The sequence below is a fragment of the Monodelphis domestica genome, chromosome 2, assembly GCF_027887165.1.
Source record: "Monodelphis domestica isolate mMonDom1 chromosome 2, mMonDom1.pri, whole genome shotgun sequence".
NCBI classification, from domain to species: Eukaryota; Metazoa; Chordata; class Mammalia; order Didelphimorphia; family Didelphidae; genus Monodelphis; species Monodelphis domestica.
Window position 1 is genome coordinate 325023356 of NC_077228.1, and position 26939 is coordinate 325050294.

Below are 26939 nucleotides of genomic sequence, written 5' to 3' on the forward strand. Positions count from 1 at the left end.
TGATTAAGACAATTCCTATCCCAAAGACCTTACATTCCATTGGGGAAATGAGATGTGTGAATATGAACATACACATATATGTAGATGGAAAATAATAATAATAATAATAATAATACTTCTACAGTGCTTTAAAGTTTGTAAAGTACTTCATAAATATTAATTTTACCTTTATAATGATCCTGGAAAGGAGTTGCTATCATGATTCCCATTTTACAGATGAAAAACAGACAGAGCAAAGTTAAGGGACTTACCTAGTACCACACAGCTAATAAATGTCTGAGACCAAATTTAACCTTAGGATTTCCAAGACTACCTATTTAACACTTTATCCATTGTACCACCTAGCTTCTTCAGGTACCTTGAGGGTGGAAAGCACTAGCACCTGGGGGAAGTGGAGAAGATTTCCTCCAGAAGTTAAACTGAGATTTAAAGGAAAGTAGGTGTTCTAAGATGGACAAATGAGGACAAAATAATTTGTAGGAATGAGGGACAGCTGGCTGATATGGAGATAGCAAGGAAATGGGAGATGGAATGTTGTGACAGTAAAAAGTTTAATTAGGCTGGAACCCAAAGGAGTAATGTATAAAAAGGCTAGAAAGGTAGGCTTGGCCTAGATTTTGAAGGTCTTTAAATACCAAACAGTGGAGGAGAGTTTGGATTTGCTTCTAAAACATTAGTAAGTATGGCACATGAGCATACCTGTCCTTTAAGAAAATCGTTTTAGTAGCCATTTAGAGAGTGGATTGGGGAGTGGATAAACTTGAGTATGGAAGAATTTGAACCTGGGTGATTGCTGTATGAGTATGGAGAAGAGGCCCAGTTACAAGGGATGCTGTAGGGAGGTAGGTTCTGATAAGATCTGGCAATTGATTAGTTAGGTGGAATACTCTTGATTTTATGAACTTCTATGACTAGAAAGTGGATGATGCCATTGATAGATGGAAATTCAGAAGAGGAGCAAGATTTGGAGTTCTATTTTGGACATTTCAAAATGTATTAAAGGCAATTGATTGTGAGAACCAGAGCTTAGGAGAGTAAATAGGACAATATAGATCTGAGAGTCATCTCCTTAAAGCTCTTTGAGAACTGATAAAGTCACTGAGTGGAGAGAGAGAAGAAGACCCAGAATACAGTCTTGGAGGGTCAATTCACATTTAGGGGGAAGGGTTTAAATGATTCATCAGCAAAGGAGGCCAATGATTAGTCAGTTGTCAAAAAGGAACCAAGAGAGAGCAGTGTTATGAAAACAGAGAGAATAGGAGTGTTCAACAGTGTTAGAGACTATAGGGAGATCAAGAAGGAAGAAGATTAAGAAAAAGCTATCAGATTTGGTGACTAAGAGATCTTGGATGATGGTAGAAAATACAATTTCAGTTGAGTGATGATAGTGGAAGCTAGGTTGAATAGGAATATACTGAATATTAATGGAGATAAGATGTATACAAATAAATATTATGTAAAATAGCATATAATAAGAGGCTAAGAAATATAAGATTTATTATGAGAATTCAGGACAAGAGGTGCTTACCTTGAATGGAGGTGGTTAGAGTAGCTTTTATAGAGTAGGTAGCTTTTGAGTCACAACTTGATGAGAAGTAGAAAGACAAGTATAGATGGGTATTAATAAACAGGCATTGTAAATAAACCTAACAATGGTATTATTGGGTAGGTAGAAAAAAGTAGAAACAGGGGCATAGAGGCAAAAAATATATGGATATTTGGAAGGAGTCTCAAGGTATATTTTTATTGGAATGTGAATCAAAAGATAATCTTTTAATTTATTCACTACATGTTCATTTATGACAAGTAGATGATCATTGCGATTTAACAAAAGTTTAATATTTACGACTACTAAGTAATAATTTTTTGTTGTTTTTTTAAGGGTCATTTTGAAGTTAAACTTGTGAACCAAGAAAGATTTTTAAAAGAAAAATATTCAGGCAAAGTAATTTAAGCACTTGAAGGAAAGTAACTATGTAGTTTTTATTCTTTGCATTCCTAGGACTATCACAGTGTATACTGCATATAGCAGGAACTTACTAACTGCCCATTTAATTTAATTAAATACTTTTGACTTATTTTGAAGATTGTAAGATGTCAGAGACAATTCTTGCTTTTGAAATTTTATATTCTTCTTAACTTTAGTTCTCGGACTGACAGAGAATTTGAAGTTACTGTGCCTGACTCCATCACTTCCTGGGTAGCTACTGCCTTTGTGATCTCTGAGGATTTAGGACTTGGAATGACAACTGCTCCAGTGGAGGTAGTGTTTTAAAAGGGACTTTGATTTAAGTCATGGGGCAATGAAGTTAAAGAACCTGTTTAGACTTTTTGACAATAGTTATTTGCTTACTTATACATACCCTATTCTATATCTTTCTCTTATTTCATGACATTTATTGTATTTGACTGGTAAGTGTGTTACTTTCTCATTTAGGTTAACCCAAAAGTTTTAGGGGAAAGCTTTATCAACTGTGAGGAAAATTGTGGAGGGGATTAGGACAGCAAATAGTTAATTGTGAGAAGTGAGTGAACAATACTGATTCCATCTTCTCACTTAATTCTGGAGCTAGTTTAATTCCCTTTCCATTTAGTTATGGACCCAGTCCAAATTCTGTCTGGTGAGAAAATTTCATTCAATTGTGGGAACTGGGAGAAAATCTTATTGTATTGTTTGAACCCAGTTCCATATGACTAGGAAACTAGGCTACCTGTACCTTCTGGATCTATGTTGCCCAGAAATGCAATCTAATCCCAAGATTCATTCATTCATTTATTTATTTATTTTTGTGCATCTTAAGCAACTCATGTCTTATTTGAAAACTGACCCTTTACTGATCCATCAGTTATTGTTTTCATGTTCCTTGGATTGTTTACAGATACTTGGGGAGGAGTGGGACACCTCTTTTCCTGAATTCAGGGGATTATACATGCCTACTCTCCCCTTCCTAATTTGGAAAGTCCTTAATATTTCATCCAATTAGAAATCAGATTACCTAATGTTAGTTAATTGATTTTATTTGATTAATTGCTTTTACTGTATAAAAGTCTCTCTTTCCCTGTATTCAAGGATCAGTCTTAAACTGAGGAAAGGACTTGGTCTTGATTTGTTGGGTCTTTGGCATGAATAAATTGATATGCTCAGAAGAACAAATTTTGTTTCTTTAGTAATTTCATCTTTTGCTGATTATACAGTTTAAATTATAAACTTTAACAGCCTAAAGCTGCACTTTTGGGATACCTTATACATATGAGTCAGATGAAAGCATTTCTATTAATAATCTTGAGTTTTATGGAAATATGTGTTATATGATAATATATATACAACCCATATCATATTACTTTCCTTCTTAGGGAGAAGGAGGGAAAGAGAGAACAGATGCAAAATACAAGAAAATAAATACTAAGTAATTGTATTTACATGTAATCTGGAGAAAAAAATAATTAAAAATTTAAAATTAAATTTAAAAAATCTTGAGTTATGTTGTATTAATAATGTACCCATTCTTAAGTGACAAGTGACAAGATTTCTCTAGACTAGACCTCAGGAAGTGTTTTGGTTATAGTTGGGTTTTAAAACAGAAATTGCTGGAGAAGATGGTGATTTAAGCTTCTGATTAGACTGATTCAATTTATAGAGAGCCTTAGGACAACCATTTTTGGAACATTTCTTTTCCACTTAGATCTATGTTATAATGTCAGCCTTTTGACTATAGTGAATTTTGTAGGTTATAAATGTTTTGAATAACTTTTCTGGTGACTTCATTCTTTATTGAGTTAATAAATATGTTACAGCTCATAGCTCCTATACCTTCCTGGTGTGCCTCTTAGGATGTTAAAGAAAGCTGCTTGGTCTTTGAAATTTTGAATTCAAGTGAATATTATAATTAAATATACTGCTTCTGGGTGCCCCCAGCACAGGATGGCCACTGTCCAAGCAACTCCTGCAAGAAATAGAACAGAAGTAACATCATCTCTCAGGCCCTTGCTTTGTCCATATTTATTCAAGCCCTTTGCTTAAATTAATTAAACAACTTGACATCATCTGTCAAGTTGGAATAAGCAGAAGAAAATCTTGATTGTTGCCAAATGTAAGCTCCAAGAGAATCCTTGGAACTCCTTAGCCTTCATATTCTTATTCTTAGTGCCTAGAATAGTACCTATAACACAGTTGGGATTTAGTAATAAATGCTGATTATATCCCAAGAAAATACACTCAAAACAGTGTGTTTTCATAGAATGGAGAAGGGTTGCATTAAACTTTATAAACTTCCACTAGGAAAACAATGTAATGGCAGTAATCAACCAGGTTTTTCATTGAAGTACTCAACTAGATTCTCAATATTTAGTTTATATGGTGGTCATGGGGATTAAATGAATTAAAAAATGTGAAAACACCTTAAACAGTTAATAACTCAATATAAGGTGGTAGTATCATCACAAGCTTTAATAAACTGATTCCTCAAATCTTCTCGAGAACACTCGATTTCAGCAGGAGTACCATGTTATACAAATAGTTTGACATTTTCTCTGGTCAATTCAGATAAATAGTTGATTCTAGTTACCAGCAGTTCTGTAATACAAAATGCATGGTCATGTGAGAAATGAAGTCACCATTTTATGTATCCGTCATGCAACATTAAAACATTTTGGACTTCAGTGGGGAGAAGCATCTTAGTGATTGAATAGTCCAACTCTCTTTTTTTGGTTTAGGAAATTGGAGTTTGGAGGGGTGAAGTAACTTGGCTGAAGGCATAGAGATAATAGCAGAATCATTAAGAAAATGCCTTTCATTACATTTAAAAATTCTTCTTCTTTTTTTTCCTTTACAGCTTCAAGCCTTTCAACCATTTTTCATTTTTTTGAATCTTCCTTACTCGGTTATCAGAGGGGAACAATTTGTTTTAGAAGTAACCATATTCAATTATTTGAAAGATGCCAGTGAGGTAATGTATCCAAGCATTTTAGGAACCTAAGTGTTTATATCTCAAGAAGACAATATATGTGTACATACATGTGTCTATATATATGTATATATGTGTGTAGCCATGTGTTTTTGGCAGCTAGGGAATGTACTGGATAGAGCACCTGACCTGGACAGAAAGATCTGGGCTAAAATTTGACCTCAGATACTAGCTGTGTGACCTTGAGTGAATCACTTAACCTCCACTTGCCTCAGTTTCATCTTCTATAAAATGGGGATGATAATAGCACCTACTTCTTAGGATTGTTAGCATCAAATGAGATTATAATTGTAAAGTTATTAGCATTGTACCTAGTAGATAGTAAACACTATAAATGTTAGTTATAGTAATAATAATTAAGTTCCTACTATCCAGAGTCTGACTGGGTATTGTGTCATTATAGACCACTTAGTACAATATGACTTGTGACTTGTGATAGTTATTTTAAAAAAGCTTCTGGGGGGCAGCTGGGTAGCTCAGTGGATTGAGAACTAGGCCTAGAGAAGGGAGGTTTTAGGTTCAAATCTGGCCTCAGACACTTCCCAGCTATGTGACCCTGGGCAAGTCACTTGACCCCCATTGCCTAGCCCTTACCACTCTTCTGCCTTGGAGCCAATACACAGTACACAGTATTGGCTCCAAGACAGAAGGTAAGGGTTTAAAAAAAAAAAGCTTCTGGGTGATTCTTATATTGAATATTTGAGCTATTTACTTCTATTTCATAGTATTCAAGAATACTAATAACCAACATGAATCTTTCCCCCCTTTTATTCCTTTCTAGCATGAGTTCTTTATTCTAGCTTGATCAGTCTTTTTACTATCTCTGAGAAATCTTTTTTCCCCCAATATCTTTTCTTAAATCTTTCCTTCTGCCTGTAATAAATTACTATTTACTTTCTGCTTTCTATTTCCATGACTTTTTTCAAGATTTAGCTCAAGCCTCATAATGAGAAAACACTTTCTCCTTATTTATTCTTGTTTATTGATGGCCAGATGAGTATGTGGTCTCTTTAGTTATTCTCCCTAATCCAAAATGTTATTTTTTTCTTCAGAGAGTACTTTGTCTAAGTCTCTTTTTGCTTTCATCACAGCATACCTTTTATAGTTTTTATTTTTATGTGTCATCTCTTTTCTCCTATTAGGCTGAAAGTGATTTGAGGTCAGAGTTTCACCTTTTCATAGGGACTTGCACATAATAAACACAATGTTTTTGAACTGAATTGTTGAAGACTTACCCTCCTCCAAGAAACCTTACTTCTTACCATAACTTGGTTTTGAAGTTATTAAGGAAGATGGAAGTTTTCCAGGAATTATTTCTATAGTAACTAGAATTGGGAGAGGTTGAGATCATGATATGAATGTCAAAGTAGAAGTTGTTGAATTATTGTGGAAGAGCCCTGGTCTAGGAGGCTCATCAAGAATAAGAAGAATGCCACCAGGTCCTTGTGATTCAGGGGGAATAAGAAAGGAAAGACTAGGCTAAGAGAGGAGTGGAAGGAACATGATTCCCTGAGGAGGATGTCCAGATTTCAATGAATGAAAATATCTTCTTGAGGAAGATATTGAGGATGAAAGCAAGTTTTTGTCTTTGTTTTTCAAGTAGAACAGTTTATAAGGATATGCCTAAATTAGACCGATAACATTCATACCTGAAAGTAGATCATTTTCTCCCCCTTCTTTTTGCATTTTCTAGTCATCCAATGACATAGGAGTAGAAGAATGTCATACTGCTCTGGCAGGAAAAATTAAGCTAAAGGGAAAATACTGTGATAAATAAATTTGTAAGGGAGAGAAAATAGATCAAACAGGATTTTTTCCCCACAGCATTTCTATCCAAGTTTTATTGTTAATTCCTTTTTTTTTTTTGGTTTCTCACTCCATTGGCTTATTATTCTTGTCATCTTTGGCATCACTTGCTTGAAAAAGAATGAAAACTTATGGAAAATTTAGATTTATTAACACTTGGGGTAAAATAATGCTTCATGGGTGTGGGGACATTGGCTCATTAAAATTAATTAAGGAAACAGATTGAGATGAAATCTTTATTTCATTAACTCCAGATGAGGGCTCTGTTACAATTGGAAATTATGAAGCCATACTTAGAATTGACTCAAGATTAATCAATATAGGTAGAATAAGTGTCAAGATTTAATATAAAAACCCACAATTTTTATTATTTTCTTTTGCAGGTGATGGTAACCCTCGAGACAAGTGACAAGTTTGATATTCTTATGAATTCTAATGAAATAAATGCCACAGGACATCAGCAGTCCATATTAGTACCAAGTGAGGATGGGGGAACTGTGCTTTTCCCAATCAAACCAATGTATTTAGGAGAGATTCCAATCACTGTGACAGCAGTTTCACCTAGTGCCTCTGATGCCATCACCCAGAACATTTTAGTAAAGGTAAATACTTGAAGGATTAATTCAGTGGCAATCATATTTTGTTAAAGAGGATAAGAAGTTAGTACAGTGTCTATTTTCTTTCTATTGTATCCTTAGGAAAGAACTAGAACTAGCAAATCCTTTCTGATGCTTCTTATAATCACTACTATTTTCTCAAATATTTTTTTTGAATGTCACTTTCCTCTTTTAAAGTTAATTGAGAAATAGAATAATAGCCAATTATCTGTTATAGTCAATTGCATTTGGGAGCTGTTAACATTGTCTCCTATTAAAGTATGCTTAAGGCAATACAAAGAATTAATCTCAAATTAGACAATATAAGAAGAAATGTCAAAGGCTTGTTTTAAGTAAATCTTAGAGGACACATACTATGAATGTTTCTAAACCCATGACTTTGTTATTCCCTCAAGCTATTGTCTATATCTTTCTTATCTAGTTCACTGCCAAAATCCTAGCATCATTAATTCTCCCTGACCCTCTTTCATCATTACCCACTCTTTTTTCAAACCGTGGCAACTTGGCTTCTTATGCCAATGTTTTAGTGAAACTGCTTTTACAAGTGAGTAAATAGCAATGACCTAGTGGAAATAGCACTGAACATAGAATCAGTAAACCTTGTTAGAATACAGGCTATGACATTTCCTAGCTACATGAATATGGACAAGTCACTTAAACTCCCAGATTTTCAGTTTCCTTCTCCTAAAAGACACATACAAATCTAGAATCACCTACCTCATACCTCATAGGGTTGTTTTAGGGAAAACGCTTTAAAAATCTTAAAGCCATACAAAAATATGAGTTGTTATTATTTCTGAAGTGCTAATTCCAATGACTTTTTCTCAGTTCTCAGCTTCGTTGACTTCTTTGTTCTTTTTGACACTGTTGTCCAGTTACTCCTCCTATATGCTCCCCCCCTTAACTTCTGTAATATTGCTGTTTCCTAGTTATCCCTTTTCAAACTATTTGACTGTTTCTATTCATTCTTTTGTTGGTTCCTCATCTTTCCCCCACCTGTTGAGCAATGGTATTCCCAAGGTTTTGTCTTGATATCCCTTCTCCTTACTTCTAGATTCCCCCTTTCCTTTCCTTCCTCATTATCTTTTGCTTGCTGATTTTATCTGCTAAACTTGGGTTCAATGACTGACTATCTTTATTTTTTTTTCCATTTGAATTAATTTATTTAGTCAATTTAGAACATTATTCCTTGGTTATAGTAATCACATTATTTCCCTCCCTCCCCTCCACCCACCCTTTCCATAGTCAATGCTCAATTTCATTGGGTATTACTTGTGTCCTTGATCAGAACTTATTTCCATGTTGTTGATGTTAGCATTAGGATGTTCATTTAGAGTCTACAGCCCCAACTATATCCCCTTGATCCATTTATTCAAGCAGTTGTTTTTTCTTTGGTGTTTGTACTCCTACAGTTTTTCCTCTGAATGTGGTTAGTGTTTTTTCTTGTAAATCCATCAGAGTTGTTCAGGATCACTGCATTGCCACTAATGGAGAAGTCCATTACATTTGATTGTACCACAGTGTATCAGTCTCTGTGTACAATGTTTTCCTGGTTCTGCTCCTCTCACACTGCATCAATTCCTGGAGGTTGTTCCAGTTCCCATGGAATTCCTCCAGTTTATTATTCCTTTGAGCACAATAGTATTCCATCACTAACATATACCACAATTTGTTCAGTCATTCCCCAATTGAAGGGCAGCCCCTCATTTTCCAATTTTTTGACACCACAAAGAGCGCAGCTATGAATATTTTTGTACATGTCTTTTTCCTTATTATCTTTTTGGGGTACAAACCCGGCAGTGCTATGGCTGGATTAAAGGGCAGACAGTCTTTTATCATCCTTTGGACATAGTTCCAAATTGCCCTCCAGAATGGTTGGATCAATTCACAACTCTATCAGTAATGCATTAATGTCCCGACTTTGCCACATCCACTCCAGCATTCATTACTTTCCTTTTGCCAATCTGCAAGGTGTGAGGTGATACTTCAGAGTTGTTTTGATTTGCATTTCTCTGATTATAAAAGACTTTAGAACACTTTTTCATGTGCTTATTAATAGTTTTGATTTCTTTAACTGAAAATTGCCTATTCATGTCCCTTGCCCATTTATCATGGGAGAATGACTTGATTTTTTGTACAATTGGTTTAGCTCTTTATAAATTTGAGTAATTCTACCCTTGTCAGAGGTTTTTGTTGTGAAGATTGTTTCCCAATTTGTTGCTTCCCTTCTAATTTTGGATGCATTAGTTTTGTTTGTACAAAACCTTTTTAATTTGATGTAATCAAAATTATTGATTTTACATTTTGTGATTTTTTTCTAGCTCTTGCTTGGTTTTAAAATCTTTACTTTCCCAAACATCTGATAAGTGAACATCTATGTTCACCTAATTTGTTTATAGTTCTCTTCTTTATATTCAGGTCATTCACCCATTCTGAGTTTATCTTGGTGTAGGGTGTGAGATGTTGATCCAAACCTAATCTCTCTCATACTGTCTTCCAATTTTCCCAGCGGTTTTTATCAAATAGTGGGTTTTGGTCCCCAAAATTGGGATCTTTGGGCTTATCATAGACTGTCTTGCTGAGGTCATTTATCCCAAGTCTATTCTACTCATCCTCCTTTCTGTCTCTTAGCCAGTACCAAATTGTTTTGATGACAACTGCTTTATAGTATTATAGTTTGAGATCTGGGACTGCAAGTCCTCCTTCCTTCACATTTTTTTCATGATTTCCCTGGATATCCTTGTTCTTTTGTTCTTCCAAATGAACTTTGTTATGGTTTTTTCTAATTCAGTAAAAAAGTTTTTTGGTAGTTCAATGGTTATGGCATTAAATAAGTAAATTAATTTGGGTAGGATTATCATTTTTATTATGTTAGTTCGTCCTACCCATGAGCAATCAATGTTTTTCCAATTGTTTAGATCTAGTTTTAATTGTGTGGAGAGTGTTTTGTAGTTGTGTTCATATAGTTCCTGTGTTTGTCTTAGCAGATAGATTCCTAAGTATTTTATATTGTCTAGGGTGATTTTAAGTGGAATTTCTCTTTCTAATTCTTGCTGCTGAAATGGGTTGGAGATATATAGAAATGCTGATGACTTATGTGGGTTTATTTTGTATCCTGCAACTTTGCTAAAGTTGTTAATTATTTTGACTAGCTTTATGGTTGATTCTCTAGGACTCTTAAGTAGACCATCATATCATCTGCAAAGAGTGATAGCTTGGTCTCCTCCTTGCCTATTTTAATACCTTTAATTTCTTTTTCTTCTCTAATCACTACAGCTAGTGTTTTTAGTATAATGTTAAATAATAGAGATGATAATGGGCATCCTTGTTTCACTCCTGATCTCATTGGGAAGGCTTCTAGTTTATCCCCATTGCAGATGATGTTTGCTGATGGTTTTAGATATATACTGTTTGTTATTTTTAGGAAAGGTCCTTCTATTCCTATACTTTCTAGTGTTTTCAATAGGAATGAGTGTTGTATTTTTGTCAAAGGCTTTTTCTGCATCTATTGAGATAATCATGTGATTTTTGTCGGTTTGCTTGTTACTATGGTCAATTATGTGGATGGTTTTCCTAATATTGAACCATCCTTGCATTCCTGGTATGAATCCTGCCTGGTCATAATGAATAACCCTTGTGATGACTTGCTGGAGTCTTTTTGCTAGTGTCCTATTTAAAATTTTTTGCATCTATATTCATTAAGGAGATTGGTCTATAGTTTTCTTTCTCTGTTTTTGACCTGCCTGGCTTTGGGATCAGTACCATATTTGTGCCATAAAATGCATGTGGTAGAACTCCTTCTTTGCTTATTCTGTCAAATAGTTTGTATAATATTGGGATTAGTTGTTTTTTGAATGTTTGATAGAATTCATTTGTGAATCCATCTGGACATGGGGATTTTTTTCTTAGGGTGTTCTTTGATGGCTTGTTCAATTTCTTTTTCTGATATGGGGTTGTTTAGGTAATCTATTTCTTCTTCTATTAGTCTAAGCAAATTATATTTTTGTAAATATTCATCTATATCACCTAGATTGCCATATTTGTTGCTATATAATTGGGCATAATAATTTTTAATGATTGCCTTAATTTCCTCTTCATTAGAGGTGAGGTCTCCCTTTTCATCTTGGATACCGTCAATTTGGTTTTCTTCTTTCCTTTTTTTAATTAGACTGACTAGTACCCCTCCCACTATGAGCTTCTTTGTGACATGTAAATTTACCCCCTTTTGTTTCTTTTCCCATTTCTTTTGGTATTAACCTCTAGTTGTGTGTGTGTGTGTGTGTCTGTATATATATATATATATATATATATATATATATATACACAGACACACACATAACTATGTATATAGAAATATGCATGCATAAATACATATATATGTGTTTATATGTATACACACATACATATAAACACACATATATGTATTTATGCATGCATATATACACATATGTACATACAAACACACACATATGTATTTATGCATGCATATTTCTATATACATATTTATGGCTTGTCATTTCATTCTATATAGTTTGTCACTCTTCCCTCTAAGTGTAATTCTTCTAGCTGCCCAGGTGATGATAACAATTTTTAAGAGTTACCAATGACCTGTTTTCTTATAGGGATACATATCATTTTAACTTATTGGGTCTCTTAAAAAAAGTTTTTTTTGTTTTTGTTTTTGTTTCTTTTTTCCCCTCTTTTTCAGTTACATTTTCATGATTCTCTTGAGTTCTGTGCTTGGGCATCAAATTTTCTGTTCAGGTCTGGTCTTTTCTTTAGAAATGCTTGGAATTCTTCTATTTTGTTGAATGACCATACTTTTCCCTGTAAGAATATTGTCAGTTTTGCTGGGTAGTTGATTCTTGGTTGTAGACCTAGTTCCCTTGCTTTCCGGAATATCATATTCCATGTCTTTCGGTCCTTCATTGTAAATGTAGCCAGATCCTGTGTTATCCTCACTGTGGTTCCATGGTATCTGAATGACTTTTTCTTAGCAGCTTGAAATATTTTTTCTTTGGTCTGATAGTTCTTGAATTTGGCTATAACATTCCTGGGTGTTGTCAGTTGGGGATTAAGTACAGCAGGTGATCTGTGGATTCTTTCAATCTCCACTTTTCCCTTTTGTTCTAGAATATCAGGGCAAATTTCTTGGATAATTTCCTGTAGTATTATGTCCAGACCTTTTCTTTTGTCATGGTCTTCTGGTAGACCAATGAGTCTTAAGTTGTCTCTCCTGGAATGATTTTCTAAATCTTTTGTTTTGTGAATGAGATGCTTCATATTTTCCTCAATTTTTTCTTTTTTTTTTTTTGGTTTTGTTTTACAGTGTCCTGCTGCCTTGTGAGGTCACTTAATTCTAGTTGTTGTGTTCTGGTTCTTAAAGACTGGATTTCATCCCTGGCTTTTTGGTCATCCTTCTCCTTCTGGTCTGATTTTCTTTGGAGGTCATCTTTCATTTTCTTTACCTCTTCTCTCATCTCATTTGCCTCATCTTTCGTCTTCTTTGCCTCATCTTTTATCTCCTTTGCCTCATTTTCAAGCTGGTTGATTTTGACTTTCAAGACACTATTTTCTGTTTCCAGATGACTTATCATAGTTTTAAAATTCTTTTCCTATTGTCTTTAGCTTCTCTTAATTGTGTTTTTAATTGCATTTTGAGTTCTTCCAAAGCCTGTATCCAATTTGCTGGGATTTCTGTTTTTTTTGCTTGATGATCCCTACTCCTCTGTTCCATTTGCTCTTTATTCATTGCCTGTATAGAAGTTGTCGATTGTAATTTCTTTTTTCTTTTTCTTTTGTTTGCTCATATTTACCCCTTCTTTACTCTCTGCAGTTGTCTGTGTTCTTGCTCCTCTCATCTTTTTGGTTTTGGGGTTTTCTGTCAGCCTCCTCTCTTAGAGCTTTGTCAGGAGATCTCTCGGTGCAGTCTGTGGGGGAGGGGTGTTGGAGCTTGAGTTTCTCTGTCCTCTAGAGGCTTTTGATTGGATTAAAGTCCAGCAGTCTTTTGAATTGATTCCAGCAGGAGGGTTCATTGGCTCTGTCTTGTTGTTAAGTTTGATTTTCAGTCCCCTAGGAGCATTTAGTTTGTAATTGGTAAGGAAGGGTATTCAGAGGTCTGAACTTTTGCTGCCTCTATGCTGCCATCTTCTGACTATCTTTATATAGACAACTCAAGTCTATGCTTTTTTTTTAGTTTTTCCCAAGAGTTAAAGTCCCACATCACTACTTGACTCTCCACTTATATGTCCCTTTGTCATTACAAACTCAATGTGTCCAAAATTAAACTCTTTAGCTTTCCTTCACAAGAATCTGCCTTTCCTTTGTATCCCCTTGAGGATATCACCATTCTTAGAACCTCAGAAATTAGATCAGCTTCTAGTATATCATAAATCCTAAATAAATATTTATTGATTGATTTAGTGATCTATCATTACAGTAACCTAGCTTCATAGTCTCAAGGTCATCCTAGATTCTTTACTTCTCTCATTCCTCATATTTAATCAGTTGCCAAGTGTTGTTGACTCTATCTTCACAATATTTCTTGAATTGATTTCCTTCTTTCTATTTACCTAGTCATTACCCTAGTTTGCCCCCTCACCACTTAAAATTCAGTCTGTTATAATAATCTTCTGATTAGTATTTTGCTTAGAGCTTTTCTCTTCTTCCAATTCATCTTTCATGTGACTGCTAAAATAATTTCTTAGATCATAGGTTTGACTGTGTCACTCACTTAAGAAACTTTCAGTGGCTCCCTAGTGTTCATAAGACAAAATACAAACTCCTTTGCCTGGAATTTTATGTCTTCCATGTCTGGCTTCAATCCACACTTCCAGTCTTATTTTGCATTTTATCCCTTCATACACTCTGTGTTCCAGTTAAACTTATCTATTAGTTCTTCTTCAGACTAAAGAGTCTTATTTCCCACCTCTGAGCATTGCAAACCATATCCCTTGCCTGAAATATATTTGTCTCATCTTCACTTAACTTAAAATATCAACTCAAAGTTTCACCTCTTTTGTAAAGTCTTCTCTGATTCCTTAGGAATTGATCCCAGGGAATACAAATGTTCTCTCTCTGTCTTCCAGTTGTCTTGCATTTATTTATTTGTGTCCAGTGTTCATTTTGGGCAGAGATAACTTTGTTTTCATATCACCAGTGTTTAGAACACTTGCCCTCTACATGATAGATACTCAGTAAATGTTTATTGTATGAATGAATAAAAGCAGTGTAAAATACTTGTTGGAAATAGCTAAGTTCTCAGTTGCTTCTGTTGTTTTTAGACTTGGTGACTCTCTATGGAAAATTTCAATTTTTTTGGAAAGATATTTTGAATTTCAATTATATAACCATAAGTTTAATTAGAAAAAATCCACTTCTGTATTTGAAGTACTTTCAAAGAATACAAGCTCTTTGACAGTAGAAATTGTTGGAGTTTTGTTTTTTTTTGTATTTTTAATCTTAGTTTCTAATCTATTTTCTAGAACATAGTAGGCACTTAAAATGCTTAATTGATTGAAAGTTGATGGAACATGTGGTGCAATGAACAGAACTCTGGATTTGGAGTTCAATAACCTGGTCAATCAATAGGTCAATAAACATTTGTTAAGTGCCTACTATATGCAAGAGACTGACCCTAAGCACTAAGGATACAAAAAGAGACAAAAGATAGATTACATTCTAATGGCTTGAATTTGAGTCTTGACTTTTCACTTATTAGTAATGTAAACTTGGGCAAGACAGTGAACTTCTTGACCACCCTCAGTTTACTTCTTTGCAAAATAAGATTAATTATGCTTACAATATCATGGTAATGCTGTGAGGAAGGATTTTTGAATAGTATTTGGTTATTACGAATGGTCATCATAAATGCCCAATTTTTTCAAGTATGATTTAAAGTACTATATAACTGGTAAGTTATTCTCATTTATAACTAAGTCAGTTCTATAACTGGTTAAACGGATGTGGAATTAATTATGTTTATTTGTTTTATTAGCCTGAAGGAATTGAGAAAACATATTCACAGTCTCTCCTCTTGGACCTGACTGGCAACAAATTATCAACTACAGCCCAAAGTTTGAACTTCACCTTCCCTCCTGACAGGGTTATTGATAGTGAAAAAATTCATATTACTGCTGTTGGTAAGAATATATCATATCAGTTTCTGTGTTTTTGATATTTGAAACTGCACAGATTTTTTTTAACCATGTTAGTCTGTCTGAAGAGGTAAGGGCAAAATGATTTCAGCCTCTATTGAGCTCTATGGTTTGAAGAGGCATCTTACATAGAGAATTGAAGTCATATCTCTGATTGAGTAAGTTGGTGGGAGGGATTGTTACAGAAAAGCAGTATCTTTAGTCTATAGAACACCTAATTGATCAATTCTGGGTTCTGACTTGTTTTGGCACCTGAGTGAACTTAGGTCTTTCTGGGAAAATCAGGAAGATGATTTTGATAATGTATTAGCACAATTCTTTAAGAGAATATTACTCTGTAAAACTAAGCTGGTTTCCTAATACAGAATGGAACATTTTACTATATTCTCATAATTCCTTTAGATTCTATGCAGGGCAGAAACACTATTGTAAACTCAGATTTGAGAACATCTGACCTTTTGAATTGAGTTTTTTATTTGGAAATAATTTTAATTTATTCTAAGGTTGGCAAGTTCCTTATTTTTATAAGACTTAAAATAAGCAGGATCAGAAGAGATGCCACCAAATTTCTAAAGTATGTCAGATCTTGATATTTCCTGGAGTTGTGAGAAATCCAGCTATTAAATGCTCACTGCTCTCTTCTCTAGAACACAAGTAGCTAACACCATAGGGATCTTCCCACAGGCTTTGGGCAAAAGAGAACTGCATTCTTTTAATTCAGATTCTACTAGCATCAGAACAGTATTTAGGTCACTATAAAAGTGTAACCTTTCTCCAACTCATATAATAGTACAGCTGGGTTTTACAAATATACTGTAGCTAGAGGAAAAATTTTAATTAATAATATCTGAATTTAATATCGGTGACAGGCCACCAGGATTTTAGGATCTGGGACAAACATCTTCGTGTTACCCTCTCAGGGACTCTGTTAGTTCACATCTGCCCAGGGAACAATCCTTTCTACTCTTCTATTCTATATGTTCCCCACTTGTCCAAAACCAAAAACAAGAACATCCAATTTAAGCTGAATTTCTCTGAAGGAATAAGTATATTGTACAGAAACTTGAATCTCCCATTCTTTGGATCCATTCATCCAAATATTACCCAAGAGTTGCCATGCCATTTAGGGAGGAAGGTGGAACTAAAGAATGCATATCCCAAACTCTTATTTCAGGAGGAATTGGGCTAAAGCAGTAATGAGAAGGGCAAAACTGGGGGAAGTCTCAAGCAAGGGGTGGTTTGGTACCAATAACAAATAAGACTAATTCTGGAAGGGTTTGGTGCTACAGAAGAGATCATACCCAACCATTTATGAACAGACATATCTTTATTTGGGGGCCCAGTTTTATAAACTTACACTACTGTCTATTAGAATGAGCTCTTTCAGTGGGTTTGGTAACAGTACACTAGTGTACCTGGATTTCCACAACTTTACCAACACCAACAGATGTCTTTGCCATCTTTACTAATTTGTTCATTATGAGGTAAAACCTCATTAGATGTTTTGATTTTCATTTCTTTCATTTGTGATTTGGAGCATTTCTTCTCATGACTGAGCAAATTAAGCAGGAGAACAGTATAATCAACTAAATGGGCTTGGCAATTATTTATATTTTCAAATAAATAAATTCAAACCATAAAATCCTGTAAGTCTCCATCAGGCCTTGTTTTCTTCTTCTGTAAATCTACATTATGATTCTTTGTTCATTCATTCTTATTCATTTTCCCTCTTTTAGAGTCTACAGATGAGCAGCTGATATAGTTTGCTGTATACTTTCATTTTCAGTTTTTAGTTACACTTAATCCTATTCTTTGGTTATATGAATGAAATCCACTATCAAAATGTTAATGTTTATGGAGTGTTTATGACATGACCCTGAACATGAACTTAATCTTTTGTTTATAGGAGATATCATTGGGCCTTCTATCAATGGCTTAGAGTCCTTGATTCGGATGCCTTATGGCTGTGGTGAACAGAATATGATCAACTTTGCTCCAAATATTTATATTTTGAATTACCTGAGTAACACAAGACAGCTGACAGATAGTGTGAAAGACAAAACCATCTCATTTATGAGGCAAGGTGAGTATTTTAGAAAAAAAAAACCACACCAAACAATGTGCTGTTAAAATTTTTTTTTTTGCATCTTTCAGAAATAATTAACCCTGTACAAACATTTAAAAATGAATTTTATCTTACATTTCTTGTGTTTAATGGTGGGAATGATTTAGAAGGAGCTAAGTGGTTACAGATTAGAGAAGAGAAGACTGAAAGGAAAATGTGAGAGAGGTTTATCTGGCTCTCAATTAGTTTAAGTAATTAAAATATCAGCAAGCAATTATTAATTTTTTAAAAATTTCCTTGCCTTTATTCTTAAAATTTTATTTATTTATTTAATTTAGAATATCTTTCCATAGTTACATGATTCATGTTCTTTCCCTTCCCTTCCACCTTCCTCCCATAGCCAACAAGTAATTCCACTGGGTTTTACATGTGTCATTGTTCAAAATCTGTTTCCATATTATTATTTGCTATAGAGTGATCATTTAAAGTCAACATCCCTAGTCATATCCTCATTGAACCATGTGGTCAAGCAGTTTTTTTTCTTCTGCGTTTCTATTCCCACTGTTCTTCCTATGAATGTGGATAGTGTTCTTTCTCTTAAGTCCCTCAGAATTGTCCTGGATCACTGAATTGCTTGTAGTAGGGAAGTCCATTACATTCAATTGTGCCACAGTGTATCAGTCTCTGTGTACAATGTTCTCCTGGTTCTGCTCCTTTCATTCTGCATCAATTCCTGGAGGTCTTTCCAGTTCACATGGAATTCCTCCAGTTTATTATTCCTTTCAGCACAATAGTATCCCATCACAATCAGATACCATAATTTATTCAGCCATTCCCTAATCAAGGGACAACCCCTCATTTCCCAGTTTTTTGCCATCACAAAGAGAGCGGCTATAAATATTCTTGTGCAAGCTTTTTTCCTTATTATCTCTTTGGGGTACAAACCCAGCAGTGGTATGGCTGGGTGAAAGGGTAGGCATTCTTTTAAAGCCCCTTGGGCACAGTTCCAAATTGCTTTCCAGAATAGTTGGATCAACTCACAACTCCACCACTAGTGTATTAGTCTCCCAATTTTGCTACATCCCATCCAACATTTATTACTTTAATTTGCTGTCATATTGGCTAATCTTCAGCAAGCAATTATTAAATATTTGTTATATGATATGGATAGAAAGACATGAGTATTTGGGACTATTTCATAGTGTATTAGTAATTACTTCTAGGAGTTTATATGAATATTTGGGACTATTTCATAATTTATCTCTAAGGTACTTTTTCCTCACAAGCAGGAGGGATTTAATTGCTTTGAAAGAGATAGGAGAGCGATTATTGTTCATAATTATACTCATTAAAAAAAACACCTAAGACCTATTGGAACCATGTAGGGAAATTCTACATTTTACATACATTTTATAAACTGGAACTAAAACTATTAAAACTTTGTAACTAAAAAAATAAGAGTAATCCTTATAGTTGCGTAGCTATGATGATGTTTCCTTTTTTTTGGTCACACTTTCTAAAACTCCTTATATGATTGTATTGTATCATAAAATCTCTTATTTATACAATGTGTTTTCCTCCCACTCAATTCATCCTCTGGCCAAGGAGATCAGTGATTCCTACATATTGTGTTTTATCTAAAACAATTACTGCATTAATGAATGAAGAAGCAAAGAGGAAGAAAATAAAAATTTGTTTATTTATTTAAATTCTTACCTTCTGACTTAAAATTAATTAAATTAATTAATTGAGAATATTTTTCCATGATTTCATGATTCATGTTCTTTCCTTCCCCTCCCAATACCCCTCCCTTAGCCAACAAGAAATTCCACTGGGTTTTACATGTGTCATTGATCAAGAACTATCTCCATATAATTAATATTTGTACTAGAGTGATTGTTTAGAGTCTACATCCCCAATCATATCCCCATTGAATCATGTGATCAAGCAATTGTTTTTCTTCGGTGTTTCTACTCCCACAGTTCTTTCTCTGGATGTGGATAGTGTTCTGTCTCATAAGTCCCTCAGAATTGCCCTGGATCATTGCATTGCTGCTAGTAGAGAAGTTCATTACATTCGATTGTGTTACAATCGAATATGTGTGTGTGTGTGTGTGTGTGTAATGTTCTCTGGTTCTGCTCTTTTCACTCTGCATCAATTCTTGGAAATCTTTCCAGTTCACATGGAATTCCTCTAGTTCATTGTTCCTTTCTGTACAATAGTATTCCATCAACATCAGATATCACAATTTGTTCAGCCATTCCCCAATCAAGGGACAACCCTTCATTTCCCAGTTTTTTGCCATCACAAAGAGAGTAGGTATAAATATTTTTGTGCAAGCTTTTTCCCTTATTATCTCTTTGGGGTACAAACCCAGGTATGGCTGGATCGAAAGGTAAATAGTCTTTTAAAGCCCTTTGGGCCTAGTTCCAAATTGCCATCCAGAATGGTTGGATCAATTCACAGCTCCAACAGCAATCCATTAATGTCCCAATTTTGCCACATCCCCTCCATCATTCATTACTTTCCTTTGCTGTCATATTGGCTAGCCTGTTAGGTGTGAAGTGGTACCTCAGAGTTGTTTTGATTTGCATTTCTTTAATTATAAGAGATTTAGAAAACTTTTTCATGTGCTTATTGATAGTTTTGATTTCTTATCTGAAAATTGCCTATTCATGTCTCTTGCCCATTTATCAATTGGGCTTTTTTTGTACAATTGATTTAGCTCCTTATAAATTTGAGAAATTAGATCTTTGTCAGAGGTTTTTGTTATGAAGATTTTTTTCTCAATTTGTTGCTTCCCTTCTAATTTTCATTGCATTGGTTTTGTTTGTACAAAACCTTTTTAATTTAATGTAATCAAAATTATTCACTTTAAATTTTCTAATATTCTCTATCTCTTGCTTGGTCTTAAAGTCCTTCCTTTCCCATAGATCTGACAGGTATACTATTCTGTTTTCTTAGAGTTTCCTTCTTTATATTTAAGTCATGTGTGAGATGCTGATCTAAATTTAATATCTCCCATACTGTTTTCCAATTTTCCCAGCAGTTTTTGTCAATTAGAGGGTTTTTGTCCCCAAATCTGGGATCTTTGGGTTTATTGTACACTATCTTACTGAGGGCATTTTTTTCCAAGTCTTTTCCATTGATCCTCCCTTCTGTCTCTTAGCCAGTACCATATTGTTTTGATAACCACTGTTTTATAGTACAGTTTAAGTTCTGGTACTGCTAGGCCCTCAACCTTCACATTTCCCCCCAGCCCCCCCCATTATTTCCCTTGATATTCTTGATCTTTTGTTCTTCCAAATAGATTTCTTATATTTTTTTCTAATTCAGTAAAAAAGTTTCTCGGTAGTTTGATAGGTATGTAAATTAACTTGGGTACCTTCTGTCTTAGAATCGATATTAAGCATTGATTCCAAGACAGAAAAGTGGTAAGGTCTGGCAATTGGGTTTAAATGACTTATGTAGGGTCACATAGGTAGAAAGTGTCTGAGATCAAATTTGAACCCAGGACCTCTCACATCCAGACCTGGCTCTCTGTCCACTGTATTTGAGGGGTGGTTAAATCAGTATAGAGAGGGGGAAAGAGAAGAGAAAAGCAGAGACCCCCCTTCTCAAAGTGGGGTTCAGGGGAGACAGCTGATATTTAGGGTTGGCTCAGAGAGAGAAGAAGGGTTCTGAAGATTTGTCCCCTTCTGCCTTCCGTCCTTAACTAAGACTGCTCTCCCAGATTCGCTCTTGTCCCTCTTGTTTTCCCTCCACTACTCAAGGCCAAAGTGTCTCCCCTTGATCTGTTCACTCACACTTGTTCACACCTTGGAGAACAGATAACTTTTAATGTCAACTTAACTCAATTAGGATAATACAAAGTAAAAAATATCAGAGAAAGAATGGGAGAAGAAAGTGGGATAAAAGGGGTCCCTGTCTCTATCTAAAACCCTTTTCCTCCCTCCTCAAGTTTGGGGGGAACTCAGGCTTTGGCAGTCTGAGCCCCCTGAGAGAAAGTCAGGTTGACTCACCCTGGGTTTGGCCCCTTGGCCACAGTTCAGACTCAGGGCAACAGGAGCTGAAATAAAGTCAGACAGAGATTTAAAATGTCTTTCTCAGGTTTCCTCTTTAATAGTCTTTTCAATTGGGAAATGATTGGGGGAAAAGATTTCCAGTCACCAGCAGGAAAAGTGGGTAACCCTCAGGAGATCTTTTTCAACCTTCTTTCTTCCGCAACTCCTCTACCAGCCAGAGTCTTCCCCTCCTCAAGATTCCAAATTCCTGGGGCCCCTCCCCCATTGAGGTGATCAGTTTCACTCACTCTTCAGCCTGGCACTTTTCTTATGTACCAACCTCTGTCACACCACTGAGGCACTAGCTACTCCTTATCAAGCATTTATTAAGCACTTTTGTGTGCCAGGCACTTTACAAATATTATCTCTTCTGGAGATAGGTGCTATTATTATCCCTGTTTTACAATTGAGGAAACTGGAGTGGCTAAAGTTTAAATTCTTTGCCTAAGGCCCCACAGCTAATTGGAGGCAGGATTTGAACTTGGCTCTTCTTGACTCCAGGTTTGTTGCTCTATTGTACCTCATGGTTGCTACTTCCATTGTTTTAAAAGAAAAAAAAAACATAACATGAAAACAAAGTGTCTTTGATTTGTATTGCAAAGAGTTAAATTTCTCTTAAACATATAGCTCCTAGGGTCATTACAACTTGAAGCTTGATTTTGTGAGTTATCAGAAAACATTTAGCTAATGTATAATTTTCTCTAAATAAGAGTAGAAAAGGAACAGGTTTTACAATTCTGGATTTATAGTCAGTTTTCAAAGTATGTCCTGAGTCAAAAGCAAAAAATCTAGTAAGTCCTTTAAAATAAAAAGGACTGATAAAAGCTTCTGTTTATTACCTTTCTCCTTTCTGATAGATTATGAAATTGATCCATCCTTATCATACCTGCCCATGAAAAAGTAATTAGTGTAGACTCCAAGGAACCAAATTTATTTGATGTTAATATTAGCAACTAAGGTAATCAAAACATCTATTAATTTAAATAGTTTCTTGAATAGTAGTCTCCAGTCTTTACTATGAATTTGTATAAAATTATTTATTTGGATATTCAAAGTAATGGAAAATTAATATCAAATTAAAGCATATTTATTTGTGTCAGGCCCTATAAAAATAGGAGTAGTTTATGAGAAACTTCTTTTTACTACATAAACATAAACTCTCTCCATAATAGGAGTTCTTAAGTTGAGGTCTATGGACAGATTTCAGGTGTCTTGATCATTTTTTCATTTAAGCATTGAAAAACATTATTCTGAGAGAGGTTCATCTTTATCATACTGTCAAAGGAGTCTGTGACACAAAAATGGTTAATAACCTTAACTTACATAATAACTAGAATGGAGTGAATACTTTAAAATGTTCTATCTGAGGATTAATTGAAGGAACAGGAATGTTTAATGTAGGCTGAAAAAAGAGGGAATCATGGCGTCATGGATTTAGAGCCCTGGGAATGTCCTGAAAAGATCTTAGAGAACATATAATCCCATCCTTTCATTTTGTAGATGAGAAAATAGCTCAGAGAGATTGTGACTTGCCAAAAGTAGCACAGATAATAAATGGCAGAGATGGGAGTAAAATCTATGTTTTTCTAAGTTCAAGTCTAGCCCTCTCTCCACTATATCATGCTGCCTTTCCAACCATATTTCAACTCAATATAAAAAAATCCTTAATAATTAGGGCTTTCTCTAAGCAACAGGGTTCCTCATCTCTGGGAGTCTTCAAGCAAAAGCTTGATGAACAATCATTGATAAAGTTGTGGATATTATTCTTGATTTGGGGAGCTATTGAATTAAATGTTCTTTAAGATCCTCTCCAAAACTAAGATTCTATCATACTAATTTAGATTTTAATAATAATTTACATTAATAATATAAAATTCATATTCACAATATTTGTGTGTATATTTATCTGTTTTTTGTCTACATTTGCCCATCCATCATCCATTCATCTATCCATTCTTCCATCTATCCATATCTCTCTTTAATCTGTTCATCCATTATTTATCTGTCTATCTACCTGTCTATCTATCTATCTATCTATCTATCTATCTATCTATCTATCTATCTATCATGTCTCTTTGTCTCTATTTTTCTATATCTATTGGAAGCTAGGTGGCACAGTATGTAGAGTATTGGACCTGGAGTCAGGAAGATTTGAGTTTGGACCTTGTCCAAGACACTCACTAATTAAATGATCTTGGGCAAATTTTTTAACTTCTGTCTACCTCAGTTTCCTAATCTATAAAATGTGAATAATAGAAATAGGGCCTGCTTCCTAGGGATATTGTGAAGATAAAATGAGATGTTTATAAAATAACATGTAAGCCTTAAAGTGCTTCATAAATATTAGCTATTATAATTATGATAAACTTACTTCATTATAATTATGCTAAACTAAATTTTGGGAGAAAATTGTTTCTTTTTTTCCTTATAAAAGCCATAAGTCTAGAGCATCACTACAGTGGAAGTCTCAGCTATGGCTTTTTGGATTAACTCTTTTCAAAGAAATAATTGACCATTTATAAATGTACTAATAGATTAAAACTGACTTAGGAGAAAAATAAAGTTACTTCACTTATATTGCTTAATACAGAATTCTCTAAGCAGTCAAATTTAGATAGGGAATATATTCCCTGCAGGTTATGTTTTTCTAGTTCCTATCACCCATGATCATAGTTCAACATTTACATTTCCTATTCCAGCTAAATAAGCAAAAGAGTTTTACTTCAGAACTGGAGAATGCAATATTTTGTTTTTTCTGTGTTGCCTTCCTCTGGCAGAGGACTGGTGGTAGTTGTTGAGTTCTGGAGGTCAGCCACCTGAGAGGTCATTTTCATGAGGACTGATCTCATCTCCATGACCTCATTTCAATGACCAATTTTACAATATCTCATACTTGGAACGATAGTTGTTGATAGGATTTGTGCTGTTAGAGGGCATAACGTCCTCCCCCCTCCCGCCCCCCTTCTTGATAGGTCATTCTGATTATAGAGATATTTTCCATAGTTTACATGGGTCCCAAAATATTTTCATGTCTTACAAGATAAAAATCACAGTTAGATTATGGTTATTCATATTGTAAAGCATTGAAGAGATTCTGTATGGTGGATGAAATCCTGGTTTTAAGTCAGAGTCTGAGGTCTTATTCTGGATTCCACTGTTAACCATCTTTGAGATCTTAAGAAAGTTATTAAAAAACTTCAGAAAATTGTTTAGTATTTCTTTGATTAACTGCTCTCATTCTGCTATACTCTGCTTTCCTGATATAGTTAATGTGAAGACAAAGGGATTAAGTAAATCAGTTTAATCAACAAATTTCTGGTGTCAGCAATAATTGTTAAATTCATTAAAATGAATATTAAGTTAAAAAAATTTTCCTGGTAGTTTTTTGAGATGAGGAAAGAAGTAAGATGTTAAAAAAAGGTGGATGTGTTCATTTTTATGGTAAAGTTATTAATTTTTTAAATAAAAAATTTAATTTAAGCTTAACATTGAGCATAAATATGACTATCTAAACTTGTTTAATAAACATTTACATATAGTTTGATTTTTAAATGAATAGATTTATAAACTTTTTCTTCCCCCCATGTTTCTTATTATATGCCAAACTTAGTCCCTTAATTCTCCCATCCAGTTGAAGTATCAATAGTAAATATGAATAATAAATATGAAAAGTCACTAAAAACAAGTGGATATCTATATATCTATATCTATATCTATATCTATATCTATATATCTGGTTTTGTACCTATACAAAATTCTCTCTGCCAAAAGGTGGAATTGCATTTCATCTTTCCTCTTTTGAATTCATATTAGTTGCTGCTTCAGTCAGAGTTCTGAGGTTATTCAAAGAAACCTCTTAATTTCAGATAAATGTCCATTTTAGCAAATGAAAATAAGTAATAAGTATCATGATAAACAGGGTCTGAAGTATGCAAGATCTGCCTATAACTTATGCAAATTGAACTTTTAATTTTTTCCTATTTAAAATTTTGTTCCAAAGTTCCAACACTACTTAAAGCCTAGGTTCTTGATTTTCTATGTGGCATAGTGATTTGCTTAATAAGAATTTTGCTTCCCCCGCTTAATCAGAACTCAGATTTTCTTGGGGAAAGGATAGGAAAGAAAAGTCCACAGAGTAGAGCAGTTTTATGGCCCTTTTTTGTGTCAAAGGGCACTTTGGCAGTCTTGGGAAACTTATAAACCTCTTTTCAGAACAATGTTTTAAGATACATAAAATAAAATATGTAGGAATATAAAGGAAACAAATTATATTGAAATATAGTTATAAACATATTTTTTAAAATTCATGGACTTTTCTTCCCTTGCTGTGGAGTGAAATGACAAGAGAAATAATGGCCTTTTCTTTTTAATGAGTAAGAGATAGTGTTGTAGAGTAGAAAAGAGCAGTGGATATGTAGTCTGAGGCCCCTGGTTCAAATCCCAACCCTTGTCTCATACCTCTGTTTTAACTTGGGCAAATCAGTTAGCTTTTCTGGGTCTTAAGTTCTTCATCTATAAAATGGAGGAGTTGGCTTCTAAGGTCTTTGCAACTCAAACTGTTATTTTATGAATGTTTATACTTTAAGGTTAAAAAATGAGTAATGATCTGAGGTTTATGCAAGAAAAATACTCTTTACTTGACTATTTGTTTTTTTATTATGAATTTAACAAATTGTTAAGTAAAATGAACCTTTCCAGATATATAGTAGAACAGATAAAGATTTTACATAAATTGCAGTCTTTTATTATGTATAACTTGCTTTTCTTTTTAAGCTTTTAAATCTGCACTGTCAGTGCTCCTTTCTGTTCTTCCTTCTTTTCTCCATGCATTTTAAAAGAAGTGATCTCATTCTCTTTTCTTTTTTCTTTCCTTCCTTCTTTCCCTCACTCCTTCCTTTGTTCCTTTGTTCCTTCCTCTGTTCATTCCTCCCTTCCTCCTTCCCTTCCTTCCTTTTGTTCATTTGTTTGTTCGTTCATTTGTTCATTTCTTCCTTCCCCTTTTTTATTTGCTGTCATCCCTACACCTTATCCCCTCCCACTTCCTTGAATTTGGAAAAAGAGAAAAACAAAATCCTTATAACAAATACATATGTAGTCATGCAAAACATATTTCCATATTAGCAATGCTTGAAAATATATATGCCTTATTCTGCAACACTTTTTTTTGACTTTTGAGTGTTTTTTTCCATTTCTGCCACCACTGACTTGAGGGTAAGGCGTGCTTTCCTGTTTAATTTCCATTTGAAACTTTTAGCGTTGGGTTCTAT

General features: G+C 34.3%; 1 protein-coding gene across 1 annotated transcript in view; it reads left to right on the top strand.

Annotated features, from left to right (window-relative positions):
* CD109 (CD109 molecule) overlaps positions 1-26939 on the top strand; it is a 187702-nt gene that overhangs the window by 124035 nt on the left and 36728 nt on the right. Inside the window, exons 19-23 of the mRNA XM_007484202.3 lie at positions 2146-2263; positions 4833-4946; positions 7154-7372; positions 15384-15528; positions 17450-17626. Of these exons, the coding sequence (XP_007484264.1) occupies positions 2146-2263; positions 4833-4946; positions 7154-7372; positions 15384-15528; positions 17450-17626 (773 nt within the window). The remainder of the gene's footprint in view (positions 1-2145; positions 2264-4832; positions 4947-7153; positions 7373-15383; positions 15529-17449; positions 17627-26939) is intronic.